Genomic DNA, 27,672 nt, shown 5'->3' on the forward strand with positions numbered 1-27,672 from the left:
AGTGCCCTCCCACATCCTGCTTCATTCTTGCTTACCCACCCAAGTTCTTCATTGCTATTCTGTTTTCTTTTGCCTATTGACAACCTAATCTTGGTTATTGTAATAATTTTAAGTAGTTTGCTCATTTTATCCTAGTTTTTCTTCACTTTCACTTTTTACATGATTGCTGAGATGATTATCTTGCAACACACTTGAATTAGGGTGTACATAGCATCATGCCGATGTGCTGTGTGCTACCTTATTCTATCTTTTATCGTATCTTTGAAAAGTTATCTACTTCAGAATTAATTGTAACATAAATAATGTATTTGCTTTTTAAAGTTTACAAATGTCAGTATTTTAACAATTAAAATGTTTTTAAAAAGTGGTCAACAATGTAACATGTCCTTTTGAGTAACCTTTTGATATTCCATTCTCATATTAATTCCTTTAACACACAAAAACACATTCTAAAAAATAGACATACAAAAGATATATACCAGCCGGACTCGGTGACTCAGCCTATAATCCTAGCGCTTTGGAAGGCCGGGGCGAGTGGATTGCCTGAGCCCACAGGTTTGAGACTAGCCCAGGCAACTTGGTGAGACCACGTCTCTACCAAAATAGTCAAAAATTAGCCGGGCGTGATAACACATGCCTATAGTTCCTGCTACTTGAAAGCCTGAGGCAGAAGGATCACTGGAGCCCAGTAGGTCGATACTGAGGTAGCCGTGAGTGTGCCACTGCCCTCCAGCCTGAGACTCCAACTCAAAAAAAAAAAAGGATATATACCATGCTGTAAACATTGCATAATTAGGGATATAGCAATTCAATCTTGTAAAAAAAAAAGATAAACTAATATTGTTTTTCTTTTCTTAATTGATCTTACTTTCCATCTTGTCTACCTTCAATCCATTTCATCACTTTCAACATGATGCAGGGCACCAGACTATATCTGAAGCCTTGGGAGAAATGTTAAAAAATGATATGCACATTAAATCATTCACTGAACTCTCAAGGGTTAAAATGTAAGAGGTTTATTCTCCATTTATCAAGCAGTGTCTACAGACAGAGCATACACATGGTGTAAACGATCCAAGAAGGATGTATGGGACAGACTTACATTAAATCATTAAGTCACAGATACTTTATATGGTTCATGTTCACAAGGGATAAAATTGCTAAAAAGTAAAGCAGGTTCATTAAGTAGAAACATAAGCTGTAGTTTATTAAATCTACCTTGTATAATGTTTCCTTAAGCTAAGAAGAAATCTACTGTATCACACAGATCAGGATGCTATATACACATAAGATATTACACACTATAAAATTTTCAGTTTCTAAGCAGTTTTACACAGTTTAAACTTGAGTAAACTTTGTATTTAAAAAAGACCTTATTGGATTGCCTTCAGTAAATGGAGGTCATTTCAACAGCCCATTAGCATTCTTTTAGCAACAATAAAAACAAAAAGTAAAAAGATTCCCAGAATATGTAAGCTATTACTTTAAGCCTGTATAGTTATTTGCTTATTTCAATCTATTTCTACTGTCTTTCTCTTTTCCTCTTAAGAGAAAAGTAATTTTTACATCTCTGCACTGTCTCAAGTAAGAGGATTAGTTAGGTTTCAAACTATAGCCTGTAGCGAGAAGGTGGTTTTAGGATTATGTAGGAGTTGAATAGAGAAGTCATTAAGGAAAATTACTATGAATAAAGTTTTTGAAAGGTTATATTTAAATAGCAAAAACAATGGAGAAGCGCATTTTTTACTCACCACTGTAAGGTTATTCTTTTATTCCCTAATTATCCTAGGCCACTATATCACATGAGTTTTCTTGCCAGTTTTTTATTTTTCTTTCTCAGAAGTTAATTTCTCTATATGTGGTTTACTTTAGCAGACAAAAGTAATGCTTCTTGTTTAGGACGAAAAGTTCCTATTGATGCAACACTGGGCTATGTCAAAAGAAATAATTTATTCTGCTAATAATAAAGTGAACATTTGTAAGTAGTTGACATCCCAGACAAACTTGCATTAAAAATATAATGCACTCTAGTGATTGAAGCAAAATTAGTAGATACATTGCAAACATTTTCAGCGTAATTATTTTTCTTCCCTTCCTATCAATTTCTATTGCATGCTACAGATTATACAGTAAATGTCAAATTGTGTTTGACACCTGTATACATCCTAAGGCCAACCTATGCCTTCCAGTGATATTTCATTGAGGGTTAAACAAATGACTGAAGGAAAGATTTGGAGCAATAGATGTTAAATATTTTTTAATGACAAGAGATGTATAGTTATGAGGGTATTCAGTATGCAGCTTTTAGCCTTCTTTTCCTCCTGTGGCATTCCCTTCAAGGCACAAAAGATTATAAACAGTGGACAGCACAGAATATTTCAAACTAAGAATTTTAAGGTTCCACACCACCTTTTATTTCTGGTGTAATCATACTAACAGGACAGAAAAAAACAATAAATCAATTACCCTCAAAATGAAATGATGCTTTAGTCATCTCAAATTCCCTGCAGTTTTGTTATTTTTTAAGAATTTAAAGTCCTGTTTTATTGTTTTAAAACATAATTGTATATTTGATTCTTATGACTGATATAATTTCTCATTAAATATTGTTATATATTTTTAATTGATCAATATTATTAATTGTATATGTCTTGGCCAAAAACAACCTATTTTATTTGGGACAACCAGGTAAATTATGTTTGACTAGGATATAAAGTTGAAAAGTTAAACTGTAAATTTAAACAATGGATAAATTCAATGTACTTTAAAACTCTTCATTCAATAATTATAGAATAGTGATCCTAGGCATCTCCAACCCAAATGACTGTATTTCCTTTCTCAACTTCAGTGATCTCACAGTTTAACTTGTTGAGTCGTCCGTCTAGTATAAAGAGAGAGTCCTTGGAAGGTGTCATCAGGTATTGACCAAACAAGCCACTGTCCTGGATTTGCCTGTTCTTCCGATTCCAAGGCCATTCATCTGCCTTGAGTGGTTCCTTAAGGCTCTTTATCATCTTGACCTTCCCAGAGGAGAGCTCCACAAAGAGCACATCAGTTTGTGTGCTTGAACTACCATAGATGTTGTATTGGTGGGCTTCAGTAAAGGACGGCTGAAATGCCAGATCAGATATGTGCAGATTTGTGTGAATATCAAAAGCCTCCTGTATTTCTCCTCTGATGGTAATGTACTGAACTCTAACAAGACCTTTCACGTCATTGATGCTGACAAGGTAGTGGCCATCTGGAGAGACATATGGAGTGCCCGTCACATCACTATTGAACCCAATGACTGAGTCGGTTACACTGTCCAGCACAATCTGTGGGGGAATTGCTCCAGTGCTGTCAGGTTTGCAGCCAATGAAGTAGTAACCTCCCAAGTGTGTATATGCCAACGACTGAGGAACACACTTATAGTCTTTCAAGTTAATTGTCTTGATGTATGACATGGTTTCAAGATCAATTTTTTGTAGTGCAGCTTCATCTTTATGAAGAATAAATCCGAACCTGAAACGATGAAAACTAAAGTTAGACAGGAAGTGATAAAGTTTTTACTGTAAGAAAATGTGTTATGAACAGGTGGAAAGATCTGTCACAAGCCCAAGTACTGTCAGGCGAGGCAACAATTTGTGTCACAATCGTGTTAGAATTAATCCTTCGGTTGTGCTGCTCTCCTCCTTTCTCTAGGTCATAATTACATCCAAATAATTATAACTCATTCTAGAGAAATCAAAATAATTAAAAGCAACAAATGTAATCGGAGCAACAAATTTTGCTTTTAAAAGAGGGGGGGAAGTAAACATTATAGGTCTTTAAACCTTCTAATATTAAACAAACATGGTTAACTATTATCAAAGCCAGCAAGAGTAAAATCCTCGAATCTATACCTATTTCATCAATTTATTTACTTCTCCTATTATCTTTGGACCATTAAGTAAATTTGATACTCATCACTATTTAGATAATTTTCCACATTGTTCTTGCTTTAATTTACATCAAAGGATTAGATGTAAGTGGTAGATAAAAGTGTTTTGTTTTTTTTGGTATAGAATGATTAGAGTTTCATTTATTACATTTTAGGATCAGTTTGTTTTTCCACTTTTATAATTTAAATAATTTTTAAAGTTAAACAAAATTTAAATACAAGTTAAATTTTTCATTCTTGCCATGCCTGTGTTGTTACTGTTTTTAATAATATGCTTTCACTGAGTTGATTATCCTGTATTAAATGATGAAGAACTTTGGAGATTTATTGTTTTTCTATTAAAGTCAATTAAAATTTGTTTTGTTTTATTCTTAAATTAGTTCAGAGCTTTTCCAAACATTTGTTCTTGATATTGGCTGAAAATTATCAGAAGTATCTGTGGTAAGTATAAATATATTTTGAAATAACCAGCTGGGCTCAGTGGCTCAGCCTGTAATCCTGTGCTTTGGGAGGCTAAGGTGAGTGGATTGCCTGAGCCCGCGGGTTCGAGACCCGCCTGAATAACTTAGCGAGACCTCATCTCTACAATAAATCAAAAAATCAGCTGGGCATGGTAGCGTATGCCTGTAATTCTGGCTACTCGGAAGGTTGAGTGGAAAGGATCACTGGAGTCCAGCAAGTTGAGGCTGTAGTGGCCGGAGGCGGCCACTGCACTCCAGTCTGGGCGACAGTGAGACTCCAGCTCAAAAAAAAAAAAAAAAAGAAAAGAAATGCCCATAACACAAGCACCATCCTAGCAAAAAATAAGTTGAATAAGAGACACAAGAGAGAAAATGTTAGAAAAATTATATCCAAAGTAGATATTGACCAATGAAATTCTGAAGGACTTTTATTTTTGTTTACATTAATAATATTTATTAAATCACTTTCTAATAGTTCTAAAGATTCATGGAAATAAGAATCAGAAAAAATATTTTCCCATTGAATGTGCTTATAAAAAAAAATTAAGATGACCTTATGGTGAGTTTTAAGATATAGCAAAACAAAACAACACAAAGAAAAACAGTAAAGATAACGAAGGTTTTTTGTTTGTTTGTTTTTTGAGTCGGAGTCTCACTCTGTCGCCCAGACTGGAGTGCAGTGGCCACTCTCGGCCACCGCAGGCTCGACCTGCTGGGCTCCAGTGATCCTTCCGCTTCAGCCTTCCGAGTAGCCGGAATTACAGGCATGCGCTACCACGCCCAGCTGATTTTTTGATTTATTGTAGAGATGAGGTCTCGCCTGCCCAGGCGGGTCTCGAACCCGCAGGCTCAGGCAATCCACTCACCTCAGCCTCCCAAAGGCACGGGATTACAGGCTGAGCAACCGAGCCCGGCTGATAACCAAGTTTTTAATCATCTGTGTAATTAATTTTCTGTATGCTTATTATCACAAATTCTTATTTATGAAAAAAAATTTCCACACATAATACAAAATATGGTGCATTCAAGCTAAAATCTTCTTAAAATTTCAAATATAAACATTTGGGAAATTCAAAATTATAAACAAACCCATATTTAATATCAGAAAAAATGAAATAAATGTTGAAAATATTAATCCTGTGTTGTAATTGTGGAAAGTAGGGACTGCCTGAGCACAGTAACTTCACTAAAATGGACTTAAAATTATAACTGTTTCCATTTTTCTTATATTACTATATAGTTAGAAAATCATATTATAACTTTAACATTTGTTATAAGAGTATTTGTTGTCACTGAAAAGAGTACAGAATTTTTTAAATGAAAGAAAAATTGCAATGTACAGTTACTTCTTTAAAAAGCTTTCCTAAATATTTATTAAACAACTACTAAATACAAGACACTGAGAATACACTGGAAATCATCTTGATTCTCACTGTCTCCAATAAGTCTAGAAATTTTGAGTGATTAAAAAATGAAACAAGCTATTAGTGAATAATGCTTGATAGTTTTCATATGTATTACTCTTCATCATTTCATTTACCTGCATGGAACAAGCAATAGTCAGTAAATTAGGTAATAGTACAGTAGAATGCTGCAATCAGGCATTACCTAAATATTATTAAATTATTAACTAATTATTAAATTATTACCTAATTTAGTGACTATTGCTTGTCCCATGTAGGTAAATGAAATGTCTAAAAGTAATACATTTGAAAACTATATTTCTAGTGTATTTCTGAATAATGTCCACTATTTCTGATTTATTTCTTAGCTCTTTATGTTTTCTGTGTCCTCAGTACTTGTGTTTGTGTCCTTCCAGTAAGCACAGGAAGGACAAACCATACCTATTCAGGACAAATTTTTAGTCTCAATTATCATGGTATAAGAAACATTCATGTGATTGATAATCACTTGTAAATAGTTTCATTAAAATATTAATTCCTGATGCAGAAACATACATAGGTTTTAAACCCTATCTGAATACTAAATAATTTTTTAAATCCTCAAACTTCCAACTGCATCCTATCACTTGTGTCTCAGCATCAAAAAATCATAAAATCATATATATCACTATCCACATTCAGATTTATCTTAGTAAATAATGAATTTACTTACTATAAAGAAATAATGTTTTACTGATGGACAATGATTAAGGATATGTAAGTATATGGGTGTATTAGTATTATTTTTGAAGTTATGAATTATGATAAAAATATCTTTTGTTATAAATTGCACATAAGCTCAGAGAAAAAGCAATAAAAGATTTATTGAATAAAGGCAATACACCAATAAAGTCTGGCATTTCAGCTTTCCTCTTAACCTTCAGTCTTCTAGTCCCTTTGGGCTAGATTTTTGTATACTAATGAGGAGGAATGAGATAAGCTCTCTCTACTCCTCAACTATTTTAACTCTGATACTACAGAATGTACTCAAGTTTTCTGTGATACAATCCAGCCTCTTCTGAAGGTAATTACAAATGTTTAAAAAATGGTCCAGTTAAAAATGCAGAAGCTCCGTGTGGAGTGATAAAATCACATCTATTTTGGCATCTACACTGGAAGCTCCTTGAGGACTAGAGATCTAGCGATATGCGCAGATGCATGAGAATGCCTTCAATTTTTCACCACTGATTTATTGATTAAGAAGTGGTGTCTCTAATTCAAAATTTCCCCCAGTACAGATTGATACTCAGAAGTCTCCCACTGTTAATTAGTCTCTGATTAATTTTTACGAGGCTCTCAACTTTTATGCCTGCTTAGTATAATAAAATCTTGCATAGTACTAGGTTTAACACAGTTTGTCTAGTATTTGTCAGAATGTATATGGGAAGTTGCAGACTGAGAAATGAGAGAATTGAAACTTACTCTCAAAATCACTTATTTTTCTAAGAAATTAATGCCATTAGAAAAGTGTGGGCTCTCAGCATGGAATTGTGTGAATCTGTCAGCTTTGGTGAAGAGAATTATAGTGAATGTCTTCTTTCTAAATTATTTTGTTTTTCCAGATGTTTAATCAACGTAGTTCATTGCAAAGATTACAAAAAGGTTACACTTTAATTACTGCTTTTACTACTAAGCTAAGGTCCTGAAATGATTCATATGCAAAGACCTGTTGTTTTGGACAGAGAAAGGGCTTTCATTCTCAACTGACCTTTCATGATCCAGTTTTTCAAAATAATACATCTTATGTAAATGTGACCTTATATAATGCCCTTGACTTCCATGAGTTTCAATCTCCTAATCAGCAGGAAGAGAATAAAAGCTATGAGGAGGAAAGTAAACGTATGCATGAACCATGCATGTTGCAGGTTCTCAATAAATAGATATTGCCAGTCTTTTATACCCTAAGTAGCATTGTTTTTCCATGTGAACAACATAAAATGTTTTCCATGGGATAACATTATTCAAGCTCATGGATGAGGAAAAAACAAAACAAAACAAAAAAACACATCTTTTTCTGTGTAGCTAGTATTCCCATAATGTTAAAAACAAACATATAGTGTTACCTTAAGGGTGGCTATATTTTTTCATTCATGTATATGAGAGAGATCACAGTGACAATACAACTACATGTTTTAACACTTTTATACTCTCATTGGTACCAACAAGACATGGACCTAGTTTACATATTACCAGTGACTAAATCTCTCACATTGTTAAAAATAAGTACAGTGTAGCTCTCTTAGCTTTCTTCACCTTCTCCAGAGTTGCTGCTTCAGTACTTGCTGAGGACATGGAGCAGTAGTCCATGTTGTGTTGGGGAGACCTGGTCTCTGAACAGGTGGTGGGATTTGAATTAGATACCTGACTTATTCAATAATTTTTGTTAAAAGTCACAGAAAATGTTGTGGCTAACTTTAGGACCTAGATATCTTAGGACATGAATAGTTGCAGTCAGTTTCTTTGCCATGGCAATTTAGGAGCTTTTCGAAGGAAGTTATTTGGCAGAAAGAGAAAGAGATGCATAGTCAAAACACCATGAAGCCTGATAAAGGGTAAGTACTAGAAGGTCTCCACATGCTCCAAGGCCAGACTGAATTTCTTGCAATTGAGCAAGGTGTGCAAAGAGTGTTTCCCCCATGTCCCCTCACTCAAAGGGACCTGAATGACTGTGGTCTCTGTCAGCCCACAGCATCTGTCATGTTACTCTTCTCCTTTTCTGTTTTTAAGTTCATTACCCAAGATGCTACTGAGAAAATCTCATGATTGTAATCAATTCCCAACATAAATTTGTCATGTTTAGTGCCTAGAACAATGTCCTCATATGATCCTTACCTTAAGGTTCAAAGTGAAAGGATGCTGTATGATTTATAGAATAACAATTATTTTATCTCCTGGGGCTTGAGGAAGCACTGTCTGTCTCCAGAATCCTCAGATCTTCTCTTCAAAACTGTTCTCCTTATTGCTGACTTTTAATGTTTAACAACTGAGGCTCAATCCCCACAAAAGAATCTGGAAAGGGACCAGATGCTTCCTCTCTATTCCTACATAATCCTCCTCAAACGTCACCATCATCTACACCTTTCCAGATTTTAACAAGTCCTTCAATGCATATCAATTTATGCAAATGAAAAGTAGTGAGTGGTGACTGGGAGTATTTGAACATTGGGGTAGCTAGACAGTGTATCCTATTATAAATACCAATATTGCTGCCATTTACATCTAAAACAAAATTATTTCAACAGCTGTTCTGATGTCTCAATTATTAAAACCATGTTCTTTGAAATAAAATTTCAGAACAAAATAATTTGAACAGATCTAGGAATTATTCACATGGGAAACTACTTGTGAAAGCTTACATCCAAGATATATAATCTGGTGGTTCGTACTTTATAAATAAGAGTGGGCAGGATTACGATGTCTTGTTTTTCTAAACAGATTACAAATATCAGGGTTTTCTCATTGGAAGATAAGAAATGCTAAACATATACGATACTAAAATCATAACTCCCCTCCAGATAATTAATATGTAAACCTACACATACAATATGCTGTTGCAATGACATCTTTCATTGTGTTACAGTTGATGCAGTATTTTCATGAACACAAACCATAAATTTGACATGAGCCATCATTCACTAGTTTATGAATTTCTTTATATTTAGTTGTTTTCTATTATCCCAGACTAACCCTTGTAAGAAAAGATTGAATGCTGACCCTACTCAAGTACCAGAGGATTTAGCTTTTATCTGAACCTCACATAAATAGCTCAGTAAAATATACCTGTTTATAAGAAGTGGTCACATTGGTATTTGGGAGAGGGGAAGTGCAAGGAACTAGAATTGCCACATTTAGCAAAGATTTATTACTAAAGCAAGGACAGTTTCTGAATAGTTCTAGTGCTTGGATGTGTTTGAGAAATGATAGCACTTTGAGGTATTGTTTTCAAAACATAAGTTGGAAGAGCTAAAATAAATCCCAGGATGCCCTTCTCCCTGACTTTTATAAGTACATTACAAAAACTCTACATTAAAATTTTAGCTACCTTACTTCTTTCTCAACTTTCACTTTTAGATTTTTTTTCTTGAAAAAGAAATAGAGTGCATTTCTGAATACTGAGTTCCTTATTTTCTTTCTTCTTTGTATCCTATTTATTCTAATAAGTAACAAGTCTAATTGTTCCTAGGAAAACAAAAAATAAATGCATAATTTCATTATAGGATATTCAAAGTATCTAACTGTTTGACAGAATTAATATTATAGTCTAAAGATTTATTACTTCTACCGAGTAACTAGGATAAACAGCAAAATCAAATGTTTTAATAATTCTGTGCATTGCACACATACTACAGACTATATATCAAATACAAAAACCCTCCACCTCTTTATGAATAACTTAAATATCTTAGAACACAATACTTAGAAAACTATATTTTAAGGTAACATTTTAGAAAATTGGATTTTTTTTCAATTTGGAATTGAAAAAAGAAAAAAAAGACATGAAAATCTAGAAAAAGGCAGTCTCTCTAATGGTACCCATTTTTTCTGATTAGAATATATTCTATGCAGAATATTTTCTATGCTTGGAGGTGACACAGCAGACACAGAGTTAGCAATTTGAAGAATGAGAGAAAGTTTGTGAGTACAGCGGTGAAAATAAAAAAGGAAGGTGAAACACAAAGGCAAAAGCAAATTGAAATTTATTACTCAATCAAAAAGTATTGCCAGAATGTCTATTTTATAAGTGCAAAACAAAATGATAAGATAAAAAGTTTTATGAAAAACCAAGTTTGGTATGAATTGGATTCTAGATATAATGTGACCAAATTCAATAATTATTCACAATCTACTATGTTCAGGACACCGTACATAATATGAAAGAAATTGAGAGAAAATACATGGTCTCTTATCTCCAAGGTAAATTACAGTCAAGCAGCACAATACTTCTAATTGTATGCCCTGACTTTCAAAGAGGGGGTTGAGAACCTCTTCAAACATGAAACAAGGGATGGATGTAGCCTCATCCCTGCTTCAACTACTAAATTATATTTTTGTTATGCTGGACTTTCACTTGAAAAGAGAGTTTATGTTAGTCTAGACCCCAGAAGGAAAAGGGAAATTCTAATTAGAATAAGTCAAGGAGGACACAATTAAGAAGGTATTTACAGAGTGTAAACTGGCCAGGATGAATAGGGTAGTCATATGGGAGAGTAACAGTAAAGCTGTTAACATTGCCACTCTGGAAGAAAGGAGCTGTGTGATGTGTGCTTTGTGAGGAGCTCTGAACTTTGATCTGTGGAAACAGCCAGCAGGTCCCCTACAAATCAGCAGACAAGCAGCTAGTGGGGACTAGTGCTCTCAACTCACTCCTTGCAATCTCCAGTCAGCCTTCTCATTTTCCAAACCAACCAGATACCATATTAATCAGCCTTCCAGGGCAGAGGGCAAGGTGGAGACCAGTGGAGATTGCACCTGGAGACAGAATGCAAAACAGCAGGCACAGACTTCCTTGGCTAGAGTCTGAGAAACTCAAGGCTAGAATATATGGAACTACATGAAATGAGAATTGTGATATATCTGTTTAGTTTCTAATAGGGATTATTTGACAAATAATAAAGAAAAATTGTGCTCACTTTGCAAGTAGAGAAAAGGAATTTGTTTTTGTTTTTAATCTAAAATAAAGTTATTTAGTTCACATGTTTAAATTTCTGGTAAGGCTTTAAAAACTCTTCCTATTTTGTAATTACTGGCAAAATACACATGTTTTAATAAATATGTAGTGAAAGTTACATATGATTAATATTGGTTGTTGTATTATTTTCTGATTACCTTTTACACTTTCTTTAGACACACTAAAACTGCACAAGTAATTCTTACTTAGCAAATACAATATTTAATATACTATAGTTTTGTGATATTTGTTCAGAAATTTCTCTAAATTTGCTACATTTATAAAAGTTTATTATCTTCTGTGTTTGTGTGTTCTAGCCTATGTGAAAGTAGGGAAAAGAAAGCAAAAAATTGTTTTTGCGTTTAGGACCTTATACAATTATCTCCAAATAAAAATTTGGAAGCTTTTTATCCTTTATCTTCCATGTTTTACTTGAGCTATTCAATTAATAGTTATATGTATTTGACTATTATTGACTTTAAAAGAAATAGTCATTTAAATATATTGGCTTTTGAGACAAAGACAAGAGGTGCATCCTGAAGGTATTTAAGTAGGAAACAGATTCTAGAAGCAAGAATTCTGAAAATTTCAGAAGGAACAAAATTTTCAGGTAAAGATTATCAAGATTATATTTCAAACTAAAAATAAAGTACTAGTCAATGTAACAATAAAAGATAAAAATTTTAGAAGATTACAAATTGTAGAGGAGGGTAAAGAAGATATATTTGATATATGTCAACTTTAAGCTTACTGTAAAAATGAAATAATTCAAAATGTTAAGGGGCACAAAAATTGATATTCAGAAATTGATTTATTTTACACATACTAACAAAAACAAACTGAAAGATAGAATGGAAAACTGGACTGATGTTAGCAAATAAAATGGTAAAATATCTGTGAATATCTTGAAGAAAAGTACATTTTTCTTGATCTCACAATTAAAATTATTAAAATAAATAGAAATTCATCACTTTCCTTTTAAAAACATTAACATAAAATCAGTTAATTTATCAATTGAATGTATTCCTTCAAAATACCAATTACTATTAGATAGGCTGATTCTAAAATAAAAATAAAAGTACTAGTAGTATTCTACTGGATAAACTGTAAAGTCTATGAAAACACTACCAAAAAAGATGCCAATAAATTTTGAGAAGAAATTGTGGAACATCAATTCTCCTGGGCATTTATGTATATTATGTCAGTTCGATGTCTGGAAAAATGAAGAACTCATATATGAAGAAAGAAAAGACCAATGAAATAAATATAACAATTAGACAAACTAAACATGTATGGGTTACAAGTGGCATTCAAAATAAATGAAAACGGTGAACTATTCAGTAAAATAAGGACTAATACTCAGCTACCTCAACAGGGAAACAAATAGTTGAACTAAGTAATACCATATATGTGAGATTGTTATAATAATGGTCTATAGTTAATCCTACCCCCCAGTATTAAAGACTCTGGGATGTCATCTCTCAAATTTGCCCTGGGCTTGTTCATGTAGTTTGTCTATGCCAGTGGGACATAAACAAACAGGAGGTAAGCAGAGACTTGATCAGTTAGGGACTTTCCTCTTAAAACACTGTAGTCACATTCTGAGTAAGTCTTATATAGCAACCTTGAGGATAATTTAAAAAAAAAAAAAAAAACTGAGAAAAGAGGCCCACCCATTACAGGCATTCTAGCTGAGATCAGCCATCCACAAACTAAAAAATGATTGAAGCCACATAAATACATTATTAAGTGATTAAGTAAAATATGGTGGATCACACTCTAAATTCCTGTGGATAATTATAAAGCAGCACACTAAATACACACAGAACAACATGGAATATGTTTTAAATAAACTTTTGAAAGAAGAAAAGTAAGGCACAGTATGTATGCCATATTGTCATTGATATAAATAGAAAATGTAAAAAACAAAAACAAAAATAATACCCATTTTATAAGAAAAATACAAAAGAAAGGATAGATTAAGCACTAAGAGGTGTTGACTCTAGAGTTTGGAGAAGGAAATTAGAGTGCAAAGTAGAAATAGAGGCAAATAATAAACTAATAATAAAATAGAGATTTTGTACATATTAATAATTATGGTATTCTGTGAACTAGGGAATATGATGAATTAACTTTTTACTTTCTTTCACCTCCAAATCAGAAGAGCAGTAGTAATCTTGAGTATGGGGGTAGCACTGTACAAACATAAAAAGTATACTGATGGAAGATAAGGAAGGAGGGAGATTTTTTCAAGATTTATGCCTTTTATATGTTTACTTTTATCCTTATGGATGTTTTACTCATTCAAAATATTTGTTCTACTGAGAAAGGGCAGAGAAAAGCTATGAGATTATATGTTTCTTAATATAGAATAAATTTTCTAACTTTATATAGTAATTGTATATGTATGTACACACACATATAAAACAGTATATATGCAAATACATTTATACTATACTTTTATAAATTTAAACAATGCAGTGGTGTTTTAGTAAAATGGAAAAGTATGGATGGAATAGAATAGACATTTTAGAAGTTGACTCATTTTATATGTGGAAAATTAAAAATATAATAAAGGTAGTATTTTACACTAGTAAAGAAAAAAGGTATAAAATATAGTGTGTTAGGTATTATTTAAAATTACAAGCAAATTAACATCTCATTTTATATATTTATATAAAAGAAATAATTGAAGTAAAAAATAAAATTATAGTAATATACATTAGCATTAAGTATTATTATCATAATACTATTGGAAGCAACAAGCATAAATATTAGAGATGATATGATGAATTTTTTATCTTTTTAAGCAAGATAAAAAATTCTATATGTTAAATGCATGAATCTTGATAAAGAAGGCTTTGTTAAAAAAAAAACAATGGTTGAGGCAACCTAAAAAATGAAAAAAATATGACAAAAAGAGATCAATATTCTGACCGTACCTATAATGAATCATTAAAAGTAAAAAAAGAAAAGAAATAAGAAAATTTTGCAAATAAATAAATGGCTACTACTCACATGAGGGAGGAATATTAATGACCTATAAACATCAAAAGATTCACAATCATATATGTGTAAATAATTAGATGACTATAAATTAAACATCAAAATAAGATAGTTATTTTTGTCAATTTATTAGCAAAAATAATAAAGTGCTTTAAGCTCCAAGCATGGTGAGGATGTGAATAAATATGATCTCTATATACTATTGGTAGACGTATACTTTTTTAGGCATTTTGGAGACTATTTTGACATTATTTCATAAAGGTAGCACTGTAATTCTGCTTTAATGAAGCAATAATGTCTCTCAGTATTTCTCCTTAATAAATGCTCATAAATGACCCCAAAGATATTTATTGTGACACTGGGTGCAATAAGAAAATTTAGAAATATTTCAATGTGGAACTGTAGAAAAATGCTTAAACTGAACCATCCACCAACTGCAATCTCATACTTCGGTTATAAAAATGATAGTGATGTGCTTGCTTCGGCAGCACACATACTAACATTGGAGCAATACAGAGAAGATTAGCATGGCCCCTGCGCAAGGATGACAGGCAAATTCGTGAAGCGTTCCATATTTAAAAAAAAAATGATAGTGAATTGGTATTAACACAGAGATATCATCAAAATTATTCATTTTTAAGTAAGTACATACTAGATAAAAAATACTGTATATTTGAATGCATGTATATGTAATTGCTTCAGTAAATGATCTCAAACATTACTCAACAATTTGCTCTATTCTCCTAAAGGGAAAAGGACCGTAGGCCCTTACAAAAGACATTTACTTATTATTATATCATAATACTTCTGGATTGTTTTGATATTGCATATATGAATCAAAATAATCAAAATATATAAAGAAAATATTCAACTTTATTATTTTTAACTAAATAAATTGAAACAATGAGACACCATTTTAATTTCACAAATTAGAAATACATAATTTTAAAGAGTGTTCAATGGAATTGGCACTTCCTTATGTCCCTAATGACAAGTTAACTTGTATGTAAAAATAATTAGTAATTAGCATAAAGCATCTTCCACACTTTTCTACCCCTTGTGATGGCAACTTGCTTCCTGGTTAACTATCCTGAGGAAGTAATATTGAAAATAGATAAAGGTTTATGCACAAATACATCCTTAATGCTATTATATGTAGCAGCAAAAATTTATAGCAATTTGAAAGCCCAGATGTAAGTGAATGTTTATATAAATGATATAACTACTTGAATGCAATAGAATAAACATCTTAAAAACATCTTTTCATAATGTTTATAAAACACTAGTTTAGGATTAATGCTTATTCAAAGAAATTATATAGAATAGTACAATAAATTTTTTAATTAAACCATTAAAAATAAAATAAGCAAATCCTATCCATCGACTGAACAGATAAATGCTCAAAGGTTAACTGTGGTCATGTTGAAAGAGTGCATTAAGCTTGTTTTGCAATGTTTTACTGTTGAATCTTCAACAACACAGGGGTTAATGGCATTGATGGCCTGCACAGTTGAAAATCCACTTATAACTTTTGACTCCCTCCAAATTTAATTACTACTAGTTTACTGTTGACCTGAAACCTTACTGGTAACATAAACAGTCAATTAACACATATTTTGTTCATTATATCTATTATATACTTCATTCTTATAAGAAAGTAAGCTAGAGAAAAGAAAATGTTATTAAGAAAACCATAAGGAAGTGAAAATACATTTACAATACTGCACTGTATTTTTGATGCCATAAGTTTATGTCATCTGTTTACAAAATGAATTGTCTGTCTGAAAGATTGGGCAACCACAGCCAAAGATCTCAATCTATGGTACATATCAGTCAAGTCAACTTTTTCTTGTACTGTCATTACTTTACTCTTATTCTTGGGAGCACTTCCAGCATCACCAGTGGCACTTCGAAGAGGTCTCATGGTGTTATTCAAAGCTCACAATATTGTACTGAACACAATGAAAAATACTCCAGAACTGCAAGAGTTCACTTTTTTAACTGTAATACACAATTTACTGGAGAGATGAACTACTTGAGGGGAGATGATTAGCATCATACAGTGTTTTAAGTAGTTATTCACAACACTTGAGCTCACCACAGAAGTAACATGAGGTGGCTATGAAATAATTAAATGGTACAATACGTACTACAGTTAATTGCATCATGATTTAACACTATATCTTACATTTGTTTGCATTTCTCAATACTAAGAATGGTACCATATGCAGTATGTGTTTTTATGCATAAGTTTTGATAAATTTTGAATCTCTGTAATAGACTTGTGCATATTTTATAATAGTAAACAATAATATAGACTAATATCTAAATATATTTTTACATTTAATACAAACACTACTTTTTCTTCATTTTTTTTTTATTTCTATGTTTCACAATTGGCCTGAAATTTATTTTAAATTGTGCAAATCTTCAAAAAAAGTTCATATATAGAGTGATATATACATAGATGATCAATCGATAGAAATATATAGATGCTCTAAGTAAAACTTCAGATAGTTCTCATAATAATTGTTGATTATCACTTCAATATTGCATACATATTTCTAAGAATGCAGTTATAACTACAGACTGTACTTGATGCTTCAGTAAAAATATTCATCTATATAAAGACTCATCTTTAAAGAAGTATAGTTCCAAGATAGACATATTTAATTTTTATATATACCAGAATATGTTTGGTCATTAAATAAAATGAAAAGTATTTGTACATACAAAGATTTCTTGTATTATAAATGAAGAAACAAAGGTGATAATAAACTATAAGTTAATAGTATAAGTAAGAAAGGACATAGTAACTAAGTATCAGATAGCCAGCCAATGAGAAATGTTCTTATCTATAATATTAACAAATAATTTTTGTAGTAAAGGAAACTAAAAGTTTGCTGTGAGAAAATGCTGCTACAATTTTAGTAGATAGAAACACATGTCAGAAAACAATTCTATGGTAAAATTGGAAACAGAATTTCTTTCTTCTTTCAGGACATTATTCCATTATGTTAATCGGGGATTTTTTTTTATAATTTCCTAAACTATTCTCCCTTTGAAGATCTGTTTTGAATTTCAACTTAACGTAAACTAATTATTTCTCACAACTCCTATATTCAAAATAACACCTTTGATAATAGCCTTAATTCTCATTTGAAAGATTTCTATTTTTAATTTTATCATTTACAATTTGGTGAACATTGGAATATAAAACTGAATGTGATTTTATTGCAAATCTCTGAAATGACATAGTTATTTTAAGGATTGAACTAGGCACACAAACTACAAAAGTGAGACTAAACAAGGATGGGGTAGTTAAGTAGAATAATGACTTCATCAATATTTTGCTTAAAAACTTAATCTTATTAAATTTAGAAACCTTCCCCTGATGACTACTTCCCCTGATCAAAAGTAATGCTATAGAGAAGCATGTTGTGAAATTTTATGACAAAGAAAGAAGAAATAGAAATGCCAAGATATGCCAATGATCGTTGTAAGTCTACTCAAATACTGTAATTTCATTGAATTTGTTTTTTGTATAATTGTAATTATACTAAGTAATTCCCAGAATACTTCAGAATAAATTAGCTTTCAGAATCTCAGTGGTTTAAATTATAAAATTTATATGAGGGACGCAGTACATATACCTGGATTGTTTATAATAATGAACCAAAAATTGGTTGTAGTTCACTTGGATGGAAATTATATTGTGCTACTCTTTTAATTAATTCTGATTAATTTAGAACTCAATAATGATGCTTTTCTTATTTTGCTACACTGGTCTTAAATATTTTATACTTATTATATTTTGAGCTTTTCATTTACTTAAAGGATTTTTAAGTTGGTTTTCATATCTCTATATATCAGTCAATTAAGAGTAGATGAAAGTCACAAAGGAATCATAAGAAAGACCTAACTGGAAGAATCTAGCTCACATTGCTGATGGAAAGCCTGACAGATAGGGAAATGAAGCACACACATTTTATAAAGGTACATTTGCAACAAAAAGGAATCATTTAACACTATTCTATGCAAAATATATTTTCAAAAAGCATTTTAAATAAACCTACTTTTTTAAATAATATAAATTATCACTAATAATCTAAATTATTCATCTGTTTGGACTGATTCTTTAATTTGTTTACATAGCTGAGCTTTACTGTAGAGTGCTTAAAATAATAGGAATTGAGTGGTGCATTTCTAAAACAATGCCACATTATGTTTTCTTCTCAGCATATGTTCTTAGTATTTATAGATTATATAGTAAGTCACCTACATACCAACAAATTCCATTCTGAGAGAGCGTTCATTAAGTTCAATTTGTTTATAAGTCTAACAAAGTTAGCTCAGGTGCCCAAATAACATAATCATATACAGTATTTTTACTTTTGTTTCCATTGTTATTGCTGAAAAATCTGCTAAAGACTAGGTCAAAATATTACAATGAGGCCAAACAATAGAGACTTTGAAAGTCCTGACAGAAAATTCTGGGGAAAGAGCTACCTTGAAAAATAAAAGTTTTGAAAAAATTCTAAAGTATAGTGAAGATTCAAAAAATCCATATACATTTGATAGGACATACTCAGAAAGACCTGAGACTATTTAAAGCTTTTACATCTCACAAATCTTTAGACTCTATGTAAACAGGAAGTGAAAGCTAAGAAAGAGTTGTAAATATCCCAGTTGATGGTTGAAGTAGTGCCTCAACACAGGGCCAATCCAGAAGAAAAACCAGAATATTTTGTTTGTTTTTTAATTACCTAATTTTCATTGGTTTCAGGCATTTGGAAAATCTTTGTTCACCCACAAGTTGGCCACAAGCTAAAAGAACTAAGATTTAAGTGACAGTATATAACAATGGATAATATTTACAAAAGTAGTTGAGAAAAGTTACTCTAAACAACAAAAATAACCCATAGAAAACACAATAAACTCTGAGTGGGGAAGAATGTTTTCTAATGTTTTCACATTATAGATAAAAATATCGAGTTATAATTTTAAAAATCTATGTAATATATAAAGAAATAAGAAAACAAATCATACCCAGAAAGAAAGAAAAGAACAGAAATTGTTCTAGAGGCAGAACAAATATTGAAATTGTTGGACAAAGACTTTAACTCAACCATCTTATATTTGCTTATAAGAAAACATGGACAAAGAATAAATCACTAAAGGAAACTTGGAGACTGAGATATCAACAAGTAAAAATAACAGTAAAAAGTCAGAAATGAGAAAATAAACCAAGCAAAACTTTCATAGTTGAAAATTACAATAATTGGAAAAAAAGATTAACTGGTGTGTTTTAGTAGCAGATATGAACAGGCAGAAAGAAGAATCAATAAAGTTGCAAAGAGGGAAATAAAATTACTGTGAAGATCAGAAAATAAATAAATTAATTAATTAATTAACTAATTAATTAATTAATCCGACAGACCTGTAAAACACTATTCATACTAATTATTGGTTTTTCCAAAAAGAAAGGTCAAGATAAAGAGCAGAAAATAAATTTGAAGAAATAATGGTCAAAACTTCCCAAAATAAATAAGTAAAGTTCATGTATCTACACGTCCAAGAAGGTCAAGACATTTTCAGAAGTATTAATACCAAGAGATCCACATTAAGACATAATCAAATTGTCAATAGACAAAAAAAGAATCACAAAAACAGCACAACATAAGAAACTCATCATGAACAACGTGTACCCAATAAGATTAACAATATGTTTATCATCAGAAAATATGAAGGCCAGTAAGCAGTGGAATGGCAGATTTAAAGTACAGTACCGAAAGAGAATATCTGCCAACTAGTAATACTATATCTCACAAAAATTATCCTCTAAAAATTAAGGTGAAATTAAGACATTCCCAGATATAAAGAGAGTTTATGCTGCTAGACTTACCACACAAAAAATTCTTAAAGCTGTCCTTCAGGCTGAAATGAAAAAACCTTAGACAGAATTTGGACAAAATCCCAGAAAAATGCAAGCATCCAAACTTGCATAACTCATATGAATATGAATATATAAAAACACAATAACATGACATGGGTTATAGAAGAAGTTAATATTTTTGTATTTTAATTTGTCACTTCTCTTTTTATTTCCCTAAATAGTTAAAATACAACTGCATAGAACAATAATTATAAACGAATGTTCATAGATACACAGTGCATAACAATACCACTTCTGTAAATAACATAACAGAGGAGGGATAGAGTAATATTAAAACAAAAATTGTGATTACTATAGAAGCTCAGGAAGTACTAATGAAAACTAAATCGTAATAAGTATAAAGTGTTAATTGTACATCCAGAGCAGCAATTAATAAAATAAGTTTAAAAGTATACAGAAAAGGAAGTGAGTGGAATATCAAAAATATTTCATTTATGACAAAAAATGAAAAGAGAAGGCAGTGATGCAAAACAAAGGAGAAAAATAATATAAGATATATCAAAAACATTAAATATAAATGGAATAAACACTTTAATTAAAAGGTAGTAATGGGAAAAATTGATTTTAAAATAAAAATGTTTAATTCTATGCTATGTATGAGTCTCAGGTTAGCTCCAAAGACACAAATAAAGTTTAAAAGGAAAAGATGGGAAAAGATATTCCATGCAAACAGTAACCATAAAAAGAAGAGAGATGGCCATGCTAATATCAGACAAAATAGATTTTAACTCAAAGGTATTACAAGAGATTAAAAATAATATTATATATAGATGAAAACATCAATTCTTCCCAAAGATACTCCCAGTATAAACATATATGCACAAAACAGCAGAGTTCTAAAGTATATGAAGTAAATATTGACGGAATTGAAAGGGAAAATAGACAGTTCTACAAGAATATAGACTTCAATATTTCATATTTAATAATTCATCAAATGACCAAACTGACTTTCATTAAGAAAATAGATGAATTGTACAGCACTATAAACTAGACCTACTAGACATATTAAAAAAAACAAAACTCTACCCTCAAAATAGCAGAATACACATTCTTCTCAAGAACATATAGAATATTTTTCAGGATAAACCATATGTTAAGTCACAGAGCATGTCTTGCTATATTTTACAATATTGAAATTACACAAAGTATGTTCTTCAACAAGAATGGAATGAAACTAGAACTCAAAACCAGATGAAAAGCTGGAAAAAAACATGAGGAAATTAAACAATAGGAAAAAAAAATCCAGAAGGAAGTTAGAAAATACTTTGAGACAGATGTAAAAAAAGACACAACATACTAAAACTTACAGCATGCAGTGAGATCAGTGATCAAAGATTATTTATAGCTGTAAATTTTCAAAACAGCAGATAGGACTCAAAATACTAACCTAACATTGCACCATATAAAACTAGAACAGTCTTCCGGCAAACTAAACTTAAAGCCAACATAAGGAAATCATAAAAATTAAAATGGAAATAAATTAAATAGAGTATAGAAAAAAAGAGAGAAGCAAACAAAAAATAAGTTCTGTGGCAAGAACAAGAAAAGTTATAAATACTTAACTCCACTAAAAAAAGAGAGGAAGAATTTCTGAAATATGTAGTGAAGACTATTACTAACCATCTTACAGGAAAAAAATGTTAAAGAGAAGATTATGAGCAATTGTATGTTAAGAAATTAAATAACATAAATGAAATGGATAAAAGCCTAGATAAACATATCTTCTAAGAATCACTCAAAAAAAAAAGGAAATCTGAACAGATTTCAAACAAGAAAAATTATTGAATCAGTAATCAATAATCTCCTAAGAAAGAAAAGTAGAAAACTCAATAGCTTCACTAGTAAATTTTACTAAAAAATAACGCCAGTGCTTCCGAAATTCTTCCACAAAATAGTAGAGGGTGTAAAACTTACTAACTCATATTAAGAGGCCATCATTACTGTGGTCAGTCATTAAAAGAAAATGAAACTATGGATCAATATCCCTAAGACTATAAATGAAAAAATCCTAAACAAAATACACACTACAAAACTAAATCCAGAAGTATAGTAAAAGGATTATAAATCATGACCATCATAATGAGGTAGGACAAATCCCAGACGTGAAAGTGTGGTTCAACTTGAGAAAATCAGTCAATGCAATTCTCTGCAATACTAGAACAAAGAAGGCAACACACATGTTCCTCACATTTGATGTGGAAAAAGTACTTCACAAAATCTAGCACACTCGATGATAGTATCACTCATCAAACTAAGAAGAGAAGAAAATATCCTCAGTATGAGAAAGGACATTTATTTTAAAACAAACAAGCAAGGAAGCAATCAAATAAAAACAGCAGTTAACATTATATTCAATGTCAGTGAAAACTTTTTCTCTAAGATCAGGGACAAGACTAGGATGCTCACTTTAACCATCACCTATATTCAACATTAGGGAATTTTTAGCCAGAGCAATTAAGCATTCATTTAAGAAAAAGAAATGAAAGTCATCCAGATAGCAAGAAAAGAAGTAAAAACTCTCAACTCAAAAATAATATCTTATATGGCAATTCATAATGAATCCGCAAAAAAACCTTGGAGTCAATGAAAAATTCAGCAAAACACTGAAAACTTACATTTTTTCTATAAACTAGCAATAAACAATCTAAAATTAAATTTTTAAGTACTGCTTCAAGTACCACAATAAAGAATAAAATCCTTATGCATTTCACCAAATAACTGCAAGATTTTTACACAATAATCTATAAAACATTGCTAAAATAAATTTTTAAATATCTAAGTAAATGGAAAATCATTCTCTGTTCATGAACTGAAATACTTAATATTGTCAAGATGACAATACTCCCCAAAGTGAACTATAGATTCAATCCAATAATAATAAAAATCCCAATAGCCTTTTTCTGTAGGAATGGAAAATTCACATCTAATATTTACATGGATTTGCAAAGGACTCCAAACAGAAAAAAATATATATATATTTTTTTTTTAGAAAAAGACACAGGACTCACATTTCCTTATATAAACCTACTTTATACACACCTGTACAGCTCCTCCAGCATAAGTATAATGTTATAGAGAAATATGAAATAAAATTGAGAGTGATGAAATCAACTCACACATATGACCACTCTATTTTTGACAAGGGCACTGAGACCCTTAAATTGGAAACGATAGTCTCTTCAACAATGGTACTGGGACAAATAGATACCCAAACATGAAGACTTAATCTGGATCCTCAACTCATACCATATACATAGGTTAACTCAAAACTGATCAAAGATCAGAGCAAGATCTATAGTGATAAAACTATTGGAAGTAAACAAGTGCCTCAAATCCTTGGCTCAAGCAATCCTCCTGCCTTGGCCTCCAACAGTGCTGCGATTATAGGCATGAGCCATTGAGCCTGGCCTGAGACAAGTGTCAATCTCAATAATTCCAGATGTGGCAACCAATGATTAAATTTGACCTCAAAAGCACAGATAAAATTTTTAAAAAAATAATTTGGATGTTATAATTATTAAAAGTTATGCATATAAAAAGAACTATAAAGAAAGCAGAATGGCAGAAATGTTATAAATTGTGTATCTTATAGAGTCTAGTATCCAAAGCATATAAAGAACCCTTACTGAACAAGAACCAAAAGACAAATAGCCCTATTAAAAAATAGTCAAAAGTGTTGAACAAACATTTCTGCAATGAAGACATACAAATGGCCAGTAAGTGACAAAAAAGATTCTCAGCATCATTAGTTATCTGGGAAATACAAATCAAAACCATGAGGTATACTTCACATTCACTAGGATGGCTATAATAAAAAAAGATAAATAATAATCAGTGGCAAGAAGTGGAGAAATTAGAATTCTTAAACATTGCTGATGGGGATGTAAAATGGAGTAGCACTATAGAAAAAAATGTTGTCATTTCTAAAAAAGTTAAAAATGGAATTATCATATGAGTCACCATTTCCACTCCTAGATATCTATCCTCCCAAAGTTGTAAACAGATACTAAAGAAAATACTTGCATACAAATGTTCTTAGCAGCCTTGTGCTCACTGTATAAAATGTGAAAACAGCATGAGTGTTCATCTGTCAAAGGACAAACATAATGTGGTATATCCATATAATGACTATAATCCAGACAAAAAAGAAATGAAGTACTGATACATGCTCCAGTGTTGATGAAATTGGGAAACATTGAACCATGTTTAAAAGCCAGACACAAAATGTGACATATTCTAAAATTCAGTTTATATGAAATATATATTTAGTTATATTTAATACAATTAAGTAAATTAATAGAGACAGTGTGATCAGTGGTTTCCAGAGATTGGGGCATGGGGGAATGGGAAGTGATTGCCTTGCGGATACTGGTTCTCCTAGAGCTAATTAAAACATTTAGAAACCAGATAGAGATGATGGCTGCCTAATATTGTGGCAAATTAATGGCATAAATTGTAATTTAAATATTTGATTTTGTGTTAGGTGAATTTCACTTTGTTACACAAAATTTAAAAATAAATAATCTGGCGGCTGAGCCAGTCGGATATGAAAGTCCTGGTGTGAGTGAGTGAGTGTATGGACCCTAGTGATTCCCGAGATGCAGAAGCCAAGTGCCATTTACTTTTTTTTAAATCAACAAAACCCTTCTTGAGAAGAAAATGCTGGGAAAGACTGTCTAATTGGGAGATTGTGAGCAAGTGATCAGGACCCTGGTGTAACAGCTGGTGCTGCAACTTCTCTGTTTGGTCCCTGGCTCTTCCCAGGTTGCCGACGCCAAACACTATTTGTTTTTTTAAAAAAACACACAAAAGTTTTCCTGTAAAGAAGTGGTGGGAGAGACTACCACCTCAGGCTCTCCCTCACCATTGCAGCAGAAGAAACGGCCAGCTCCAGGCTTTGCCTCACCACTTCAGTGCCTGTCAGGGCACTGGCAGCAGGGACTGTGGAGGGAACCCAGAAGCAGAGTCCCACCTTAGAGCACGAGTCACCCCATCACCATCTTGAAGGTTGGGCAGGAAAGTGTTCCGACTTACTCTCCAAGGACCAACAGACCCAATCTCTGTGACTGGTAGATCAACTACTCAGGGATTTATCATGGCCCAGAGGGAATATCTTGAAAGCACAAACTTTAGAGGACCCTGACAAATGCTCGGTTCCAGATACTCCACCCCTACACTGATCCAGCCACGGAACCAAAGGTGTGGCCAAAAAGGATGAGGAAGGACTCCAAAGAGATCAGTGGTGAGTCCAGGACTGACCCAAACTCCTTCCTCCCCAGGAATTCTCTGAACATCGGACCCACATAGCTGGGCCACAACTGGGAGGGACAAACCCAGGTGAAGTCTGGACTTCAGTTGCAATAGGCGAACTCCATTCCAGGATAGGCCTGGCTGGGGCACCTGCCATGAGTACATATCTGGGGAAGAGACAAACCTGCACCTCCTCACCGAAGGAGATCTCCCTGACCATATGAGAATGGGAGGGGAGAACTGCAGCCCCACCTACTTTCACCACCCCTTCTACTTCCTTGCTCCAGATGCTGAGGAGAGAATGAAAGAGGTGGCTCTGCAGGAGAGACCTGATTAGAAGAACAATTACAGAGTCTGCCACAAGAGCAGGGATTTTTCTTTTTTCTTTTTTTTTTTATTTTTAATTTTTAAAATTTTTTTTGACTGTTTGTTAGGTCATCTATTTTTAAAATATTTTTTTCCTTGTGCAGGAATGTATATGGGAGGGTTTGATCTACATCTCCCCCCCACCAAATTTTTTTCTTTTCTTTTTCTGTTTCTTCTTTATTTGTCATTTTCTGTATTTGTGTATGTGAATGATTGAGTGTTCATCTTTCAGTCACATTGTTGTAGTTGGTTTGTTTTTGCTCTTTTGTTCTTCTGGGTTTTTTGTTTTCATTTTTTTATAGTTTGAGGTGTGTGTCAATATATGTGTGAGGGTTCGATCTGAATTCCCTCTTTTTTTTTCCCAGTCTTTCTGTTTTTCTTCTCTATTCACTTTGTGTCAGTCATGTGTGTATGTGTGTTTAGATTTCTTGGTTTTTTGTTATTGCTGTTTGTTTTGTTTGTTGTTATTTCAGTTTCTTTGGAGGTATGTGTATATGTCTCTGTGTGTGTGTTCAACTGTTTTTCGCATAGGTTTCTGCTTTGCATCATCATACAGAGTGGAGGTGGGGAGTGGGTCTTAGGCAACACATACCACAATAAGTGAATATTGTAATCTGCAAGTAGTTTCTGAATCTTAGCGCCTCATCCCCTACTTTATTCGAAGCTTAAAAGCTACAAGAGACAGAAAAGCTTCCCATCAACCATCCTATTTCAAAATAGAACAAATCCAGAGCCTGGATCAAGGAAGAATAAAGGAATGAGCAAACTTCAGAAGAGAAAGCTTCTCCCACTGACACTGAATAATAGAACTAAAGAGAAAAACAAGAGATCTGTCACAAATGAGGAAAAATTAAAGGAAGACCACAGGCAATTCCGATTATACCAAAGACAAAACTCCTGAAAAATCAGATCTTGGTTCCCAAACATTAGAAGTCACCATCGATTGGCCCCAGACTACAACAGGGATTAGGAAATGGATGGAAAGAGTGAATAAGACTCAAGAAAGACAAGATCCAACACTGGAAGAATTTGTAACAGAGATTATGGCAATAAATAATTGAATCCAGGAAATAAATAACAAGATGACAAGCATGTAAAGCAGAATTAATCTAGCTGAAGAAAGAATCTCAGAACTTGAAGACCAGAACATGGAATAAACTGATCTGTAAAAAATATAGAAAGAACACTCAGAAAGAACAAAGCCTACAGGAGATGTGTGATTATATCAAGAGACTGAACCTATGCCTGATTGGTATCCCAAAAGAAGAAAGGAAAATGGAGAACAACTTGGAGCAAGTATTCCAGGAGGTAATCCAAGAAAACTTTCCCCATCTCACCAGAGATGTGACCAGCCAAGCACAAGAGATACAGAGCACCCCCACAAGACATCAAATGAGAAGACCAACCCCTAGACAATAGTAATTCACCTACACAAAGTAGATACAAAAGAGAAAATTCTTTAGGCAGCAAGAGAGAAAGTTCAGACTACTTACCAGGGAAAACCAATCAGAATAGCAGCAGACCTATCAGTAGAAACACTACAAACAAGAAAGGACTGGAACCCTATATTCAAAATCCTCAAGGATAAACAATTGCAACCA

The 27,672-nt window shown here is 32.2% G+C and overlaps 1 protein-coding gene across 2 annotated transcripts in view; it reads right to left on the minus strand.

The window, feature by feature from the left end:
• Nucleotides 1–1,000: 1,000 nt before the first annotated feature.
• Nucleotides 1,001–27,672, minus strand: part of FSTL5 (follistatin like 5) — a 600,815-nt gene continuing 574,143 nt past the window's right edge. For both annotated transcript variants that reach the window (XM_021717056.1, XM_021717055.1), the window contains one exon: nucleotides 1,001–3,504. In XM_021717056.1, the coding sequence (XP_021572731.1) occupies nucleotides 2,802–3,504 (703 nt within the window). In that variant the 3' untranslated portion in view covers nucleotides 1,001–2,801. The remainder of the gene's footprint in view (nucleotides 3,505–27,672) is intronic.

This window comes from Carlito syrichta, unplaced genomic scaffold, assembly GCF_000164805.1.
Source record: "Carlito syrichta isolate Samal-C Ts95f unplaced genomic scaffold, Tarsius_syrichta-2.0.1 Scaffold309202, whole genome shotgun sequence".
Classification (NCBI taxonomy): domain Eukaryota; kingdom Metazoa; phylum Chordata; class Mammalia; order Primates; family Tarsiidae; genus Carlito; species Carlito syrichta.